Source organism: Opisthocomus hoazin, chromosome 6, assembly GCF_030867145.1.
Source record: "Opisthocomus hoazin isolate bOpiHoa1 chromosome 6, bOpiHoa1.hap1, whole genome shotgun sequence".
In the NCBI taxonomy this organism is placed as follows: domain Eukaryota; kingdom Metazoa; phylum Chordata; class Aves; order Opisthocomiformes; family Opisthocomidae; genus Opisthocomus; species Opisthocomus hoazin.
In genome coordinates, this window is record NC_134419.1 from 4712027 (window position 1) to 4729093 (window position 17067).

At 38.7% G+C, this 17067-nt stretch overlaps 1 protein-coding gene across 8 annotated transcripts in view; it reads right to left on the reverse strand.

Annotated features, from left to right (window-relative positions):
* The window catches only part of FGGY (FGGY carbohydrate kinase domain containing), a 220808-nt gene that overhangs the window by 110876 nt on the left and 92865 nt on the right, over window positions 1-17067 (reverse strand). For all 8 annotated transcript variants that reach the window (XM_075424383.1, XM_075424386.1, XM_075424391.1 and 5 more), the window contains one exon: window positions 7893-7981. In XM_075424383.1, coding sequence (XP_075280498.1) covers window positions 7893-7981 — 89 coding nt within the window. The remainder of the gene's footprint in view (window positions 1-7892; window positions 7982-17067) is intronic.

Consider the following 17067-nt stretch of genomic DNA (forward strand, 5'->3'; position numbering starts at 1 on the left):
TCTCAAAGACTCCTGGCCATCTCTTTACAAACTTTATTAAGGGGAGATTATTATCTGACCCTCAGAGAAGCTAGTAATTACAGTGTTCATCTATATATTGCTCCTGCACAGGATCAACAATGAAAGGGTTGTTTAAACACAGCTCCTTTGCCTCGACGGAAAACTCTGTGTGTGTGTGTACCACTCATCAGCTGAAGTAAATGTTAATGACTCTTACAGAAAAATAAAAGACAAAAATATTTTCTGATGTACATAGTATATTTATTTAAGAGGCTTCTTATGATGTAAGATGTTGCATTTTCAGACTGAAGAAATAAGACCTTTAACAGCAATGAATATACGAACCCTGGTTTGGTTTTTTTTTGTTTGGGTTTTTTTTTTTTAAAGCCCTGGAGAATGTCTTAACCATCACAGACACACACACACTCACATATACACACACTCTCAAACTACCACACTAGGCAAGATCAGAGCTTAACAGCCAACAAAACACACATTCAATCCCTGAGATCATTTTCCTGAAATAGAAAACTACATATGTTTCTCAAATTTCACATCAAGCCACTGCACAGCCCGAACTGCAGGGGAGAACAGAGCCAAGCCTGCCTTTGGGCTTGGGGGAGTAAGAACCTGAAAACAAGATGATTCCTTTCGTATCACCACATTTCTCGTCCACAATCTAAACTTACAAACACCCCAGTCTAACAGCATTTCTAGTGGGGGTTGCTTATCAAGCAGCCTTTGCTTTGTCAAATTAAGACACATCGCCTTGGATTAGTGAGACTCCCCGAGTTCAAAATGACTTCATGCTTGGCTCAGAGTTCACTGTCTCTGTGGCAAGTTGCCAGTAATACATCTACTACCGCGCCTGCCCCCAGTTCTTTTCTATACTGACCTAGCTGACTTTCTTTTTAGCAGCAAATGAACACAATAGAAAACTAAGGGCTAGATACAGTCACAGGCAATTAACAATCCTAACATCTTAAAAAAAAAAAAATCAAATTAGTAAATATTTGAAGATCTGAATGCAAGTCTCTGAAATGCAATGTCTCAATGTATGTCAAAGCTGTTGGAAAGGGACAATGCAGTTTTTCTTCGCTGTGCAGATACAGTTAGACACTATGAAGGGCTCCTGTTCTCGTGGAAAACACATTAAGCTTCTTTTGCTAATATTTTGTAAAGGGCATTTGTACAATAACAATAGCTAAAGCTTCCTGTTTGCCTGCGTGCTTCCTGGCTAACATTAACAAGACCTGCTAACAATTTTCTTATTTAGCAGACAGAACTCTTTTCAGATTACTCTGTAGACTCAAGGACATGTTGTTTTTAAATTAAAAAAATAAAAATAAAAAAAAATAACCTAACAGTAACAGCCCACGTTGCACCTGCCCTTCACAGTCCTGATAACTTTTCCAGCTATACGTTTCCCATTTTCTTACACTGGATCAGTCTGTGTGTCATCGGTCTCCAAAGAACATGTTCTGAATTTATTACAAGCCTGATAGAAATGGAATTCTCTTGGTTGGCAAAGATACCGTCACTTGCTTTTGGCTCCATGACAAGAAATTCACGGTACTTTGCTTGTCCAATCCACAAAAACACCATCCCTCCCCTCCCAACTCTTCAAGATAATTCTCCCTTCTCCAGAGACTTCTCCAAACAAGTCTGCAAGTCTGAAGTCCTGGGTTTCATTTCATAAACACGACACAAAACCCAAGTGCAATTCAGAATACTCTCACTGCCACATGGGCCACAGTGCTAATCAGGAAAGCTTTATGAAATATTCCTTAGCCCCTTTCTTTCCAGAGAAAAGCCTAATTCTTAGACCAGGCATCTTCTGAAGTAGGCACAAAATATAAACAAGCCAAATGCCAGAATCCCAGCCAAAGGGTATACATTAGTCATGGCAAGGCTAGGAAGGAAGGGAGGGGCAGCTAGCCCCAAGAATCTGGTGTCTGGGCTGCTCCAGTTACCACATCTCGCTAACTAGGATTGCCCAATCCTTTAAAAAGACACAGGCATCCTTCAGATAATCATTTCACTCACACCAGTTCGTTTTTTCAACAGTGACTCTAAACATAAGCTCCTCTTCGAAACTCTCTCTCTTCTCAAAGTTTCCAGCCTATCTGGATAAAATATTCGGTGAGCACTCCACTAATCACAAAGATGAAATACCTCACAGTAGTACAAGTATGCAACCTCCTAAGAGTGTATGTAGATATCAGTTTAACAGATGAAAAACAAATACAGGGATGAACAAGAATCAAATACTCAAAGGTATTCAGCTGCCTAAACATCTCCAAAGATGTAGATTTAATTCACTTCTCCAGATCACACAGGGGACATAACAAAGCAGAGACTTGAATCCAGATTCTTGGATTCAGAAGCACCTTTCTAGATTTAATGTTTTATTACACACTTCCATCCCTGCGATTCAGCAATGGACCAGACTCTACTTCCATTTATCCCAGCGTACTCTGCATCAACCCCGCTAACATCAGAAGACTTCCCTGGATTTAAATCAGTACAACAGAGCCATCTCTAGCCCTAACAATAAGCAACTGGAAAGAGGTTACAAGTAAATTTTAAGGTCTTAATCACTGCTTAACATAGAGAGTCAGCTATTTCAATTCACACAAGCCCAGGAACTAGCCTCTTTCTCATAAAGAAAATAAATCTATGAAGGTATTTTCCCGTTGAAAATATACTGCATATTAAAAAGACACCACTCTTTCACACACAGATACAGTCTAATATTAGCTATGTGGTTCCAAGAAATGCTTTTTATGAACTACAAGCATTTGTCTTTTACTTTGCAGTCTGTAATTACCATAACAGTATGAATTTCTTTCTTATCAAGCTGATTTTCTCTGGAGAAACTCATGATCCCGACATCTGTTGGAAGGAGATAATTTACAAAACATCCCCCAAAAATACACAAAACATCTCTGTTACACCATTTGCCCTGTCACGATGGCTAGCAGTTGAAGACTGACTGGACAAGTGTTTGCACAGGAAAATTATTTGGGTCAACATTCACATATGAGATGAAGTCTCTACTACATAACACTAACTATTAAACATACCTAGAGACTAAGAAACTATTAACATACCTAGAGACTAAGAATAACAGAAAAAATTATTTTGCACAAATATTCAGTTTGTTCCAATTTCTTTTGGCAATTTTGGGAGGTGGCTTATAGCGTGATGTTGGACACCCTCTACCCCAATAACATCAGCCTAACATTCTTCCCTATGTTTCCAAATCCTCCTCCACAGGTTTAGTACCTCTTTCGTTACAGCTCATCTTAAACCATGTAAATCCAGTAGAGACTAGCTAATTCTCCAGTGAGTTGCTTATGATTGGAAGTGGCCCTGTGGCAGAATGTTGGATCTAAATACACATGATCTTAGAGAAATTTCTGTGTGAATTCTACCCAATTTAACAGCTCAGCCATATTCTTATTTGCAATGTAATCCTTCATGGGACTTCAGAAATACAATAAAATTACAGATGTGCATCTCTAATAAGAATTCAATACATAATGCATAATACAATAACTTGTAAATAAAGCAGATAGGTATTTAGATTTTATTAAGACAACTTTTCCTGTATATGGTATTTTGGATAAGGCTATCAGAGGTCATAGATGGTGGGTGGAAGAGAGCAGTGAGTCACACTCACCATGAGTAAAAGTGCTGAGCCTCTGAAAAGCATTGCTAATGTGTCTGTGAAAAAAAACAGCTTTCTCTTCCCCTCCACAACAGCATTTCTGAAATAGGACAACTGAGTATTCAAGTGGCAAAATGAGCACTCATTGTTGCAAACTTGAGGGCCAAGAGCAGAGAAGTTCCAAAGTTTTAAATTTTTTAACTAAAGAGCTGTCAGTAACATTTTTTAAAGCAGAATAGTCAGCCATCTGGATCATCCAGAACAATTCAACAGTTTTTCATCAACCCAAAGGAGAAATAATAAATAACTTTTTTTAATATGAAATACTGCAGGCAACAATCTTCCGAGAACAATGGGAATCAATGATTTGGAACTTACCCTTTGCAATTGATGGGTGGACGCTGCTTCCTGAGATATATAGCAATTTCAAAGTAAGTAGGTAAAAATCTCAGAATACGTTTGAGTCTTCACCTTTCAGGTGAGAAGTATTTATTATTTTTCCACTGGAAAAGACTTGGCAACAAGGCAATTGAAGCCAGCAGAATCAAAGGTGAAAGACAAACCATTTCACACTCAGAAACACACTGCAAGTACTTTTCAAATACTTCAAATCCTGTCTCACACACTACTTAATTTTGTGCACTGAGTAACCTCACTGAAGCCAAAAAGACTATACATAGTTTTTAAATGTTGGTTACACACAAAATGTTTTAAAGAGCCCCCTAAAAATTCAAAGAAGCAAAAGTAATAGTTTCCATGTGTGAAGAAGTCTTTCCTACAGAAATGTCCTTGGAATTGCATTTATTTCGGTAAAATCCCCATCACCAAAACAAATCTAAAAAAATAAATCTTTCTTTTATCAGGACCAAGTTATTTATGATTCACAATGACTAACACTGTGTCTTGCCTTACAAATAGGCTCCTTGGTGCTCACAGGGAGAAAAGGCGGTAAGAATCATCTTCTTCATAAATTCACACTTCCATAGTATCATGAACATTCACCAAACTACAAGGAAATTCCCAAGAAACAGGTTTGCATGGTGGAGAGCACAGAAGAAAAAAAAATTAGGTTTGATTCCAACAGAACTTTCTTGTCCTTATTTTCCTGTCTTTTTGTTCCTCCTTTGTTACCATATAAGACATTCCACTAGAGCCAAAGCAATGGGCTTAATTTGGAGGAGCACATTAAGGCAGCGAATGAGGATGTACAGGGAACTATCTTATCCAAAACAGGAGACTCTCAAAAAAAGGCTGGGGGAAGACTTTGTCCAGAAAGTCTTTTCCCAACATTACTTTCTCTCCTACAACATCCATCAATACAATCAAAAAGTTTTTGAATAATCAAAATGTCATTTCTAAGGAAATGAACTGGCCAGTAAAAACTTTTGAGTATCATCTTCTGCAGCTTTTTTTTTTTTTAAGAGAGATTCTCTGCCTCACCTCCAGAAAGTTACAGCTAAGAACACAAAGCCAAAGCCAAGCAGGACCAAGGAGCTGTCATTACCGCTATACTCTCCCTTTTCAGACCTACTTCCAAAGCAGAAACTGAGCTTCACTGAGTTTAGACAGTCCCAAAGTTCAGTGCAAGCCATGGCAGCCCGACAACTACACCAAGTCCACAGCCTTACTCATGCCCCATCCTTCTCCTTCCTTCCCCACACCCACAAATAACACTGCCTCCTAAATGAAGGCATCCATGAGGGACAGTAGAGAGGAACTCTGCTAACATACTCTAAGCTCCTATATACTCACTCCTGCCGTACATTTTGGTTGCATGCAAAGGTTGCAGAGGACATTGAGAATTTTAAGCTCAGGAATTCAGGTTAGATGTAGAGATTAGATGAGCACTGGAGAATACAACCATTAGATTGTAAAATCTGTTTGCTCTTTCACTGTTATTAGTAATATTTATTGCAATAGAAGTTCCCAGGAGGAATTAGGGTCCTACAGTGCTGGATACTTAACAACACACCCAAGAAAACACCTGCCCTTCCCCAAAGACCTCACAGAAATTACAACCACTGACAGGTACACGCAGCAAACAGGTGGATAAATACTATGTTGGAACAGCAATTACCAGGCATGGCGTAACTCTAGCAAGAATTTTGTGAAAAAACAAAATGGGAATTTTCAGAACAAATACAAAGAAGATGATAAAAAGCTTTACTGCACTAAGCATGCTGTTATCTTAGTTCCCATCAAGACTTCCTGCTACTGCAGCATCAGTTGTTAGCAGCGATCCATTAATTCTGCAACTTGGATAGCTGCATCGCTAGTCTAACTCCTGTACTTCAAGACAATCATTCCTTTCCTCACAGCTAAAGAATTTGTCATAGTAACAGTGACATTTTTAAGTCTACAGGAAGGCATGGTTGTTCTTTTCATCTGCTCTCACAAGCTACACTAGGTTGGAGGTTAAGATAGATGGGGAGAGCAAAGGGCAGAGAGAGGGATTTCTTTTATGCAGTATGGCTGCCACTACTAAAAACAAGACACACAGAACATGCTATGGATCAAGGAAGATCTGGGAAGAGCAGGAACTCTGTTCATCAATGTTGGAGATCCCTCTGCTCAAACAAGATAAGAGTTCTCTTTCAAATATATCATCATTCTCCCAGAAACTGTTTCCCTTCCTTTAAAAGTAAGTTCCAAATGATATCTGACTCCAAGCTCACATGGACTGTATTCTATTTTAGCTTCTGCAGCCACTAGCACCAGGTGACCACTAGTCCAAGGCTCATACATTTTATCCCATCTATTCATCACAAAGCAAAATTAAAACTATGTTGGGAACTGAGTTCCGAACAGGGTCCCTAGCCAAATACGAGGGGTAGAATAAAGACACTGCTACCGCATGTAAAAGCAGATGAAAATGTTCCCCCAACCTATTAAACAGCACTAATAGTAGACAAATTGCAAGAATTTGTAACACAACAAAGTGGCATTTATTTTCTGGGTCATCATATCCCACAACTACGTCAAAAACCAGGACAGATGGCTACTTTTCTCACACATGACTGTGCCTAAATTTGAGGAGCACTTGTTCTGTCGCACCCTTGTACAGTTTATCGGAACAAAGCAGTCACCTTTCTCCATCCAGTCCCCTAACCAAAGGGTGCTAGTTCTAAATCCAAGTCTTGAGGACTTTGACAAGATGGACCCCCTGCATGGCACATCCTCTGGGAGCCTGCGATTTATCCTCTTGAAGTTAGAGTTGGGTCAGACGACAGGACTGCTTGGATTGCAAGATCTTTGGGGTGAGAGTTGTTCTTCTGTTACATAGTTCATAGTTATACAGCACACAGCAGAATCTGACTAAAAGTCCAAAGGAAGGAAGATTTGAGATATTGTCTTTCAATTATCATCTAGCATGTCCCTCCTCTATAATACAAGATATTAACAATAGCTGTCAATCATGGAGACTAAGTAGGGAGAAAGAGAGCACTCAAATAAACAGAACCATGTCTGATGCGAAGGCATTTTCAGTTTCCAGAGACATTAAAACTGTCCTGTGATCAGTTTTCATTTGAGACTACTTTTTTGCACATCTTCAGCTCCACAAACTGCAATGGAAATAATTGTGAACTGCACTGAGCTGGGTATGGAGTTGGTTCATAGGACTTTATTTAAAATAAATAATATAAATAATGCTGTACCTCACTTTTCAGAAGGACTAGTTTATCTGCAAATGTACTTCACTTGCACTGGTCACTTTAACAAAGATTTTAAAGGGGTTTTGTTAAGCTGCTCAGCAAGTATTCTAGGATGCTTTTGGAGATCAATACAGCTGCTGTGTTTTACAGTGAAGTGACCATTTTAAACAAGACTTTACCAGATCCCTCCCACATAGCAAAGAAGTGTTTTCTTCCAATTCTCAAAAAAGTCAATACATTTGTCAACAAAAACAGATTTCAAAGAATTATTAGAAGCATATTTCACAGTAACTAGAACAATCATATTTATGTTCCAAAATGGAGTACAAGACCAATTAACCGACAGTTGTAGCAACATACTGTATCTGTGAATTACACTGCTCACAGGAACAACTGTGTTCAGGAATGCACAATGGAAGCAGGAGATAGGTTCAAGATGTTTTGGAGCAGGCTGAATTATAGACAGATGTACATAACAGCATGTCCGGTCAAAATGAATCAAAGCAGAAACATACATAAGAAAATAGATAAAAAAAGACCAAATCATGTCATTAGAATTAACGTACCTTGCAGTGACACCTGTGGCTTTCCAAGATAAGAAATCTGGAAGATCAAAGAAGTATCCTGCCTTCTCCCAGCACAATTCTTGCAAGTTCTAACAAAAAAATTTTTAGAAGTGAAGATATTAGAGGCCAGTCATGATCATGTCCTTATTTTAATGCAATTAAGAAACCTGCTATTTATGTAAAAATGTCAATTTTTCCAAACCCAATATTCTGATCATTCAGTCTGCCCTACTCGCTTTATAGAGATTTACTGCCTGAAGAACTGAGCCTTTCCCTCACCACAGACTGATCATAAGAGAAGAGTTTCCCACGAAGAGTTCATGGAGGCACATGTTTCAGATCAATAGCGTGGGCTCTCTCTGTTCCCCGTCAGCTGCTCAATGTCAGAGCAGTCTTGAAGTCAATACACAACTTTCTCAAAAAATATTTGCTTGAAGAATGCCCTACTTTCTAAAATTCACCATTTCAAATTTAGTATTTTGACTTATAAGTACAAGAAAAAAAACTAAACAGCTCTGTGAGCACAAGAATAAAGTTTTCAAATCTATTTCAAAATGACTAAAACACGATTGAAGCATGAAAGAACCTGAGAGCTTTCAGTGAAGCTTTTTTCCACAGCTGGGACGTTCAGGAGTTCTCAACTGCCTGGATTAACCAGTACCAACCATCCTGAAATCCACACTACAACCCTACAGTTGCTATCACAGCACACACACGAATTCACATGAACAATTAACAGGAGTTCATCTTTGCAAACTCTGCCCCTCTGCAAAATTTCTTTGAAATGCATAAAAACACACAAGCAGTATGAATACCTAAGTTTCCATTTGAAGAGAAGTTCAATGTTATTTCTTCAGCTGAGGGAATAACTGAAGACAGTTACAGGAAACCTCTCCAATTAAGAGTATGATACCTGCAAGCTCCTGATAGCCATGTGACATTTCCAAACTCCTAAAAAACTCTTCACCAAGACAGATCATTTACAGAGAGTTTCCAACACTACACTCTGCAGAGTGGTCCAGAAAGCAAGAAGTCTATTGGGAGAGGCCAACCATATCACCTGGGCCAGGCTCTAGTCTTTGTTTCTATCTCCAAAGCTCAGTCTGATTTCAGCTTATGATAGCAATGCATATTCTTAAAATGACTTTTCCACAAAAACAATCCCCACACTTGCCACGGGTATCAGACAACGATGAACGCGAAGAAAGTAAGAGTAACGTTTTATTTCAGTGTGACATAAAGAGTGAGCATCACTGTCCTGCAACACAACAATACCATCCAATGGCCAGCTCTGGCCTCAGTACATTAAAATAACTGAAGAATACCAAAACCAAAGAAAAGTCAGTGCTGCCAACCACAAGGTTGACAACTCAGACTTACACAGGAAGATAAAATTGCTTTAAAAGCCTCCACCAGCTTTTTAAACAATTGAAACAGCACAAAGTTTACTCACTTCAGAGCAGCTGTTGTACTAGACATGCAAATCCTAGCTGGGGCCTTTTGGGCATGGAGCCCTGCTAGACGGCACAGCTTCAGCAAGAACACAAGTTAGGTCAACAGCTGCATCTGGTAGGCTAAGGCAGAGCTGGAGAGATTACTTCAGAAGTGCATGAGATGGGCAACTATGTGGGTCTTCATCTCTACAAAAGAAATTTGAGGGATGATTTATTTGCCTTCTTGTCTTTTAGCTTTCAGGTCCCACCCTTTTCATCTGCCCTCCGTAAATTCAGGCCAAGACTCTTGTACAAGATTCCAGAAGCAGAGGCTTTTTTAGAGAAGTATTAAACATTCAGGAAGTCTCCTTCACAGCACAAATTTTGTCAACAGCAACTCCAAGTTCTCTCCCCTCCCCCCAAAAGACCCTGTAAGAACCTGTGGTACACCCCTGAGCAGAAGGCCAAAGTATTTTAGCAAAGGTTCTAGCTTTGTTATTATGCTTTTCTTTTCAAAACTTTTTTGTTTGTTCTTCACATTATTCACTAAATTGTCAATAACTACCAGGACAATTTAAATTATCTGCATTTTAAAAGTTGCCATACATTATCTGGAGTAAAAATTAATTACCTGCAGTATCAAGAATGTACGCGCTGAAATAAAATAAAAGATAATTCAATTTTAAGAAATACTATTTGGCTCTATAACTTAATTCAAATATGATATCAAACCAAAATCTTACAAGTCCAGAAAGTTACTGAAATGGAATGTATGAATTCCAGAAACTAAGGTGCAACTGCGCAAGGACAAAGAAAATCAAAATTATGTTTAGTTTTGGACCATGCAAAGAATCTGTCTTCTTTGAGTTTAGTTCTTTAAACTTCTAAAACTTACCGAGTTTCTATTGAGTTCAAAAAGGAAATGCTCCAATTACAACTTTTTAATATAAAATGTACAACCTTTGGATGTCTGACCCTAATCACTCAGGTTTAAGCTTACCTCCTAGATGTATGTAGCTGCTACTCACATCAAATTTAACTTTACATATGAATGCAAAGGTGCTCCATAGTTTAATACAACAGTCATTCAGCCTGATTATTTTGATATAAGCCACTACGAATTGTTAAGTTATCTGACAGTCTTCAAGAAACAACAGGAGTAGTTTGTCTATTAGTGTTAATGAGAAAAAAATTGGATTAAGAATAACTGCCCTCTTCAAACCAATCTGTTTCATCAAAGATACTCCTTGGATCCTTATGCTGTTACTTCAAGAAATCCCAAAAGCCACATGTTAGTGACACTAAAATATGTTGTTTCATGAACATCCAAATGATTCATTCTTTGCCATCTTGATGCTTTGTCATCACTAATTAATACAGACAAAAAAATCATAGCATGCCCTGATGCTCTTCCCAAGCATATTTAAAAGTCTCCATGTTTTTGACACTCACTGAAGTCAATTCTAATTTATTTTCATTCACAGTCAGGAATCTGACCACATTAAAAGGATTGTGGAAAAGATCTGGGAACGTTCCCAATCCTGTATTCACATCCTGCAACTCACCCTCCAAACTCACTTGTAAAGAAACTAATTTAATCTTTCTATTTTCAAGGAGTACTTATGGAGTCCCCTTTGTTCACCTCTCTCTCTGATTGTTTTGGGGTTTTTTAACAACTATACCTCCAAACAATAATTTTTTAAGATCCTTACAGACAATCCCAAACACCTGGGGGCAAAGAGTTTAAGAATTATTTTCATCTTCCTGGACAAGAAGGGTCTAGGAGAGTGAGGGATCAGGAAACTGATATAGAGCACAGGGAAGGCCTCCATTGCCCATTTATTCCTTGATAAGTCCAAAGATGATCACGAAGCCATACTGCACAATTTTGTACTGTGATAAATGTATTTGTTCACTTCTTAATTGGACTGAAAATACGCACACAGGTAGAATTTCACGTGAGCTCCAGCATCCCATAAAATTTTTTGGAGACACCTGGAGGCACATTCTCCTTGGGAAAGCTGAAGGAGCTTTCATGTTCATATTTTATTGGCTTCGTGAGGCAGTTTGTTTCTGTGCAGGAAACCTTTGATTTCTACTGTTACTGAGTATATAATTTCTTGTAAGATGAAGTGATCTTCAGACATCTAATATTTGTGAAAACGCATTTTTTTCCACCAAAAGTAAAACATATCTATAAAACCCAAAGATGTCCTGGCTTTTGTTATTGCTAGTACAGATTAAATATGAGCCAAATTATCTTACAGGCCATTATAGACAGCCTTTGTATCAGACCCCTGTTGGCCACAGGATTAACTAAAGATGGGCTAAAAGCAAACCGTCTTATTCAGCACAGCATATCAGTCTGAATTTCATGGCTCCTTATCAGCCAAAACCCACAAATTCAAAAATCATCCCAAACTGGTGTGTTAGAAATCTAGATTAAAACCAGGAGGGACATATGGAAGCAGAAAAACATTGTATCATTTACTGTAAAAAAGAAAGCTGGCGTGAGCATTCAAGTTCCACATCAGGTCAAAATCCAAGTCATCTGAAAATCAGAAAAGAGACTCATTTGCTGAAGAACCGTCTGCTTTTCCCAAATCAACCCCAAATTTGAATCTCAGTCTCCCAGGCAATCTGTAATAGAAGGCTATGTAGTGTATCAGTCTCTCTTTGTCTAAATTATAGAGAACAAATATACATTGTGTGAAAGGAAGACAAACTAAAGACTTAATGCACACACTCATGGGGATATAAGAAACTGATGTCCCATGCCCTACTCCAGTTCTGACAAAGCAAGGACTTAGAACTTGGATCTCCCACACTTCAGATCAGCTACCAAGCCATGTGATAGAGCTGTTCTGAGATACCCAAGATAGGCTCTGAGCAAAGGCTGTAAACTGATCAATCAACTACCAGTTGCACTCTAATTGGTAAAAAATTAACAAACTGAATTTTCAGATTCATCTTGAGGTTGGAACTGGGGCAGGGGGAGAGGGGGAACTTGGAATGGAAGCTTTTAGAGTAAGGCTACTGCTGAAGGTGGAGGACACTGCCTTGCTGCAACACACTGCCTCTACCACCAAGACACTGTCTTTGGCACGTACAGGTATTTTCAGCTCCCTGAGGCACCCTGAGCACAGCACCACAAGTCAGACAAGCATCAGAGTCCAGGTCAGAAAGGGCTACAGAAGGACAGACCAGGCACATTAAAGGCTGAGTTGGCAGAAGCTGTAACAAGGCAAGAAGGACAATCTGTGAGCATGTTGTAAGCCTCATCACACTGCACTGGAGTGGAGAGATACAGCTGGGAGACAGACTAAGTTGGACATACTTAGAGGTGTTAGGTGCTTCAAACTTCTCAATTGTTCATCCTTTTTTTAAATGGTACTTCTGCTTGATTAGCAACTGCAACTAAAAGCCAAACTCAACAGGCCAAAGTACAACTTATGCATACATGTCTGCACTATGTATGGATTTTGATAACACAGAGCTGTTAGATCATTTATATACAGTTCTAACCAAGAGTTCCACTGCAAACTCAGTAGCTTCGACTCATTCTCACTTAACATGGAATTTATTATTTATTTTAATGGAAAAATATTCAGTCACATTCAACAAAGAAAAAAGCCAGCTGCAAAGGCAGCAAGCAATGGAGAAGACATGCATCAACAAAGAAGCTGCTGCCAAGCTAACGCCAGTATAGCCACTATTCTTCCTCCCTCCATAGCCAGGGTAAGACACATTTTAATTGTTTATGCAAATTATCCCATTGGTAGCTGCAAGTCACAGGTGTACAGTAACAAGAACAATGAGGCACAAAACAGCAGCTGTAACTGAAGATGTGAGCTATAACATACAGAAAGATCACTGACCACTGTGCCAGAAAGAAAAACTACTGAACAACTAAGATTTTAGTTATTAATTGCGGAGGAATGATATGCTAGCCAGTCATTCCGTGAAGTTGCTTTTTTCTTAAAGGGAGGCTCTTTTTTGCTCTTACATACCATATTAAGAACACAGTTGTGAAAGCACAGTATAGGAAGACTGTATTTCATTCGGGGACAATTACCAAGTAAATACCTACTCCCAGTCCATCATTCCCCACCCATTTAGAATAAGCTACAGCATCTCTGATTTAATGGGACTACTATTTTTTAGAAATAGCTGATTTGTAATGTCATTAGTATGAGGAAAACATAACAAGCATCCTTTCATTTTGGCACAAGCTATAATAAAATTTCCAGCCGGAAATTAGTAAACAAGAATTTTTCCTTTGCTACGTCTGGGAAAAGAAATACAATAATTCTAGATCTGGACAGATCTTCACTGCAGTTGTTACATTGCTCTGTTTAAGCTATGCTCTCGCTGCTGTCATGTTGGTTTGCCATAGTATAGACATCCGTACAGTCACGTTGTACTAACAAACATTTGCAGTAAAATAATTTCCAAGTGAAGGGGTACATACCTACATTTTCAGTTCATATGCACGCATCTGCCTACCAGAACTATCTACACACTCATGCAGGCAGTGAACATCCAATTTCTTTAGCCAAAGTCAACAAAGCAGCACAACCTGCTTAGCAAAGCTGCAGAAAATGTACCTGCAACTACAGCAGTAAAGAACTACCGCAATATTGTTTAGCAGGGTAATTCTAAACAATGAAGAAATCTAAGGAAGCAACAGCAAGAGGAGTGAATTTAATTGGTTATTTTGTAAGACCTAGTAATTAGGGACTACTTTCGTTTTCAGTGAAGTTTACATTCAAACTTATCTTACTGACTTCAGGAAGACTTTGTCAGAATTATCTTTCGGCTAGTTTCCACATATTTGTGAAAGGATAACGATTCTGTATTTCAACTTCAGCTACAATTGACTTTCTTAATCCAGCTGACCACACTCAAAAATCAAATGTGACAGTATCCACAGAACTTAGCTTTTTTACATTTATTTTGTTTTACATTAAAGATTTAACACTGGACTCTCTTTATCACCACACATGGTCCACAGAGGCAGAGAAATACATGGCTCCTCATAAGTGGACCACAGATGGGCACACTTTAACAAGACTGCCCCATAGGCTATACAGTAGCTGCGTTCCGTTGATCATTTACTACAAACCGCGGTCCCCGACAGGCAGACTCCACCTGCAGTGATGGCTTTGTCATATAAACACCTATCTGCAATCACAAACATCAAGACCACCCAATTAACTTCATGTAGACTACGCACTAGATGCCAGATGGTAAAATGATTCAGCAGAGATCAAACTAAACTGAATGTAAGCCAATACAATTCAAAGGAGAGATCTCGGCCTATTCTGGCCTCCATAGTTTAGTTTCTTAATTCAGAACCAAAATGGAATAAAGATGAAGAGTTGGAAAAACAGAATACACCCTGAAGCCTCTAGTCTCTAGTTAAATCTCTATTCTGTGTACTGTGGGAACGCAAGGAGATGAATGGTTAAAGAGAAAGCATTATATGGAAAAGAAAGTCAAAACAAAGCAGATGAGAGTAACCTGTGACTTCGGAGAAAAACTGCAACATCACTCTGCAAATAAATAGAAGTCAAGCGTAACAAGAAAGCCACAGAGATAAAGACCAGTATCTCCTTCTCATACAATGATGTCAACTCATTCCTCAGAGTGAGTGAGGTCATCTTCAACTTCAATTCTAGTAACAAGATGATGGAAATGGAAAAGCACAGTTAGGTCACCCTAGTCCTCTCCCCCTTCTCCTCCCTCTTCATTAGTTCCAACGAATTCAGAGTAAATTTGCAAAGTCATATTTTTTAGTAATGCTTTTAATTGCTTAGATGAAAATTCTTCAAGTAATAGAAATTGAGTTCCTTTCTTTGAGAGACAGCCTAATCACTCAAAACTTAGCAATATTGCTGAACTGGCCTATGTCAGATCCTTCCTCACAGAGGTCAAGTTTTCAGATACTACAGTTAGGAAAGCCCAGGGCAAAAAGTGAGAAGACAGAATCTCCTAATATGGCCTTCCATGGTCAGGTCAGCATCGTAGAGGGGGAGGCTTTGATGACAATGTACACACAACTAACCTTGAGGTACAACAGTCCAAAGGGTCATTCAGTATCAATACCTTAAATCACTTACTTCTCAAAGGGCATCTAGTTAGTCTCCTACATCACTAGTCTCCTCAATGACTCTTAAACTAATTTACTTTACAGTCACATTTGTGCAACTTGTATTAGCAAGACTCCAGCTTCATATGACTGAATCTACAGAACATGGAACATGGAAAAGTCAAGGGAGATCTTGAATATTTATTAGTTAGCAATAAACTCAAAAAGAAACATTTATATTTATGCTTGCCTAAATAAACTTTGAAGCTCAAGAAAAGCATGTTAAGAGTTCCAAAGAACTAAGGATCCACTGAAAGGAACTTCATTAATTAGAATTAATTTTAAGGTTCTTCCCATTACATGCTGTTTACTGTTAGAAATACATGAGGTTTGATTAAAAGAAAAGTATCAAACATTTTCCCAATGACACAAAAGTTAACTCTGCTGGTTACTTCAATGGATTTATAAAATGTTCTTAATTATCAGTACCAGGCTATTTTATCATGACTTCAGATACAAAGAAGTTATTTTCCCCACTGCATCCTCTCTGCAAAACTTAGATCAATACAAGCAGATATGGAATGTGCACAGCACCAATCCCTGGCAAAGATGTACAGGGGGGAAATAGCAAAACCATTTCATAACAGAAACATTAAATTCCTGGGGAGTTCAAAAAAAGTTCCAGGAATTCACAGCAAAAGTCAACAGTGAACCTTCATAAATTAGGGTGTACCCGCTGACCTGGAGCACGACTGTACAATGTGTATGGCTCTGGTTTTTGTTTGTTTATAAACATTCATGTGTTGTATGTGTTCTAGTCATGTCAAGCTTTCTGATCAAAAATTTTCCAGAAATGTGACGCCTGTCAAAGGACCAAAGGCCCAAAGTAGCTTCTGGCTTCACCTCAGTTTAGCCAGTTTTGATTATGGCCAGTCATGGAAGAATGTGTCCAATCCATTGTTCACCTCAAGCTCCTGGGATACTGTCAGGTATATGACAACATTAGGGAGGAATATTAAGAAAGGAATAAGGAAGGAAAATTAAAAAAAAAAAACCATCCTTATGGTTCATGGCATGGAGATGTTGATTGGGAATGATATAGTTCACTGCCTCATACACTTCAAGAACTAAAAGGCAAATGAAATTCTAGGAGCTTGTTTCAGGAAAAAAATACCCGTTGACACAAAGTACAGTTAAACGGTGGAACTCATTACCCAGGACACAGTAGGTGCAAAAAGTACACGTGGGTTCAGAAAAGATTAGCTAAATCAATAGAGCAAGACACTCACTACTGATCGGACATCAAATAGTGAGTCAAACAGATTTTTGGTCTGACCCAATATGGTTCTTGCATCGAGCAGCAGGCTGCACCACTTGCAGTCAGATGGCTGGAAATAGTTCTAGAAATACTGGGAGTGTTTTCAGAAAAAAGCTGAACCAACTGTACATATTTGCAGAGGTTGGCAGAAAATTCTGGGAGAGCATTTTGCAATATAGCAACAGACATCTGGGATTCTTTGAGAGGCATCTTATTTTAAAGCGGCTCCTGAGACTGCGCTGCTCACTGGATCAAGCAGTAGCTTGGTAGGAAAGGTTATTTCACATACGATACAGAAAACATAAGCAGAGGTGAGGATTTAAGTAAGAGAAA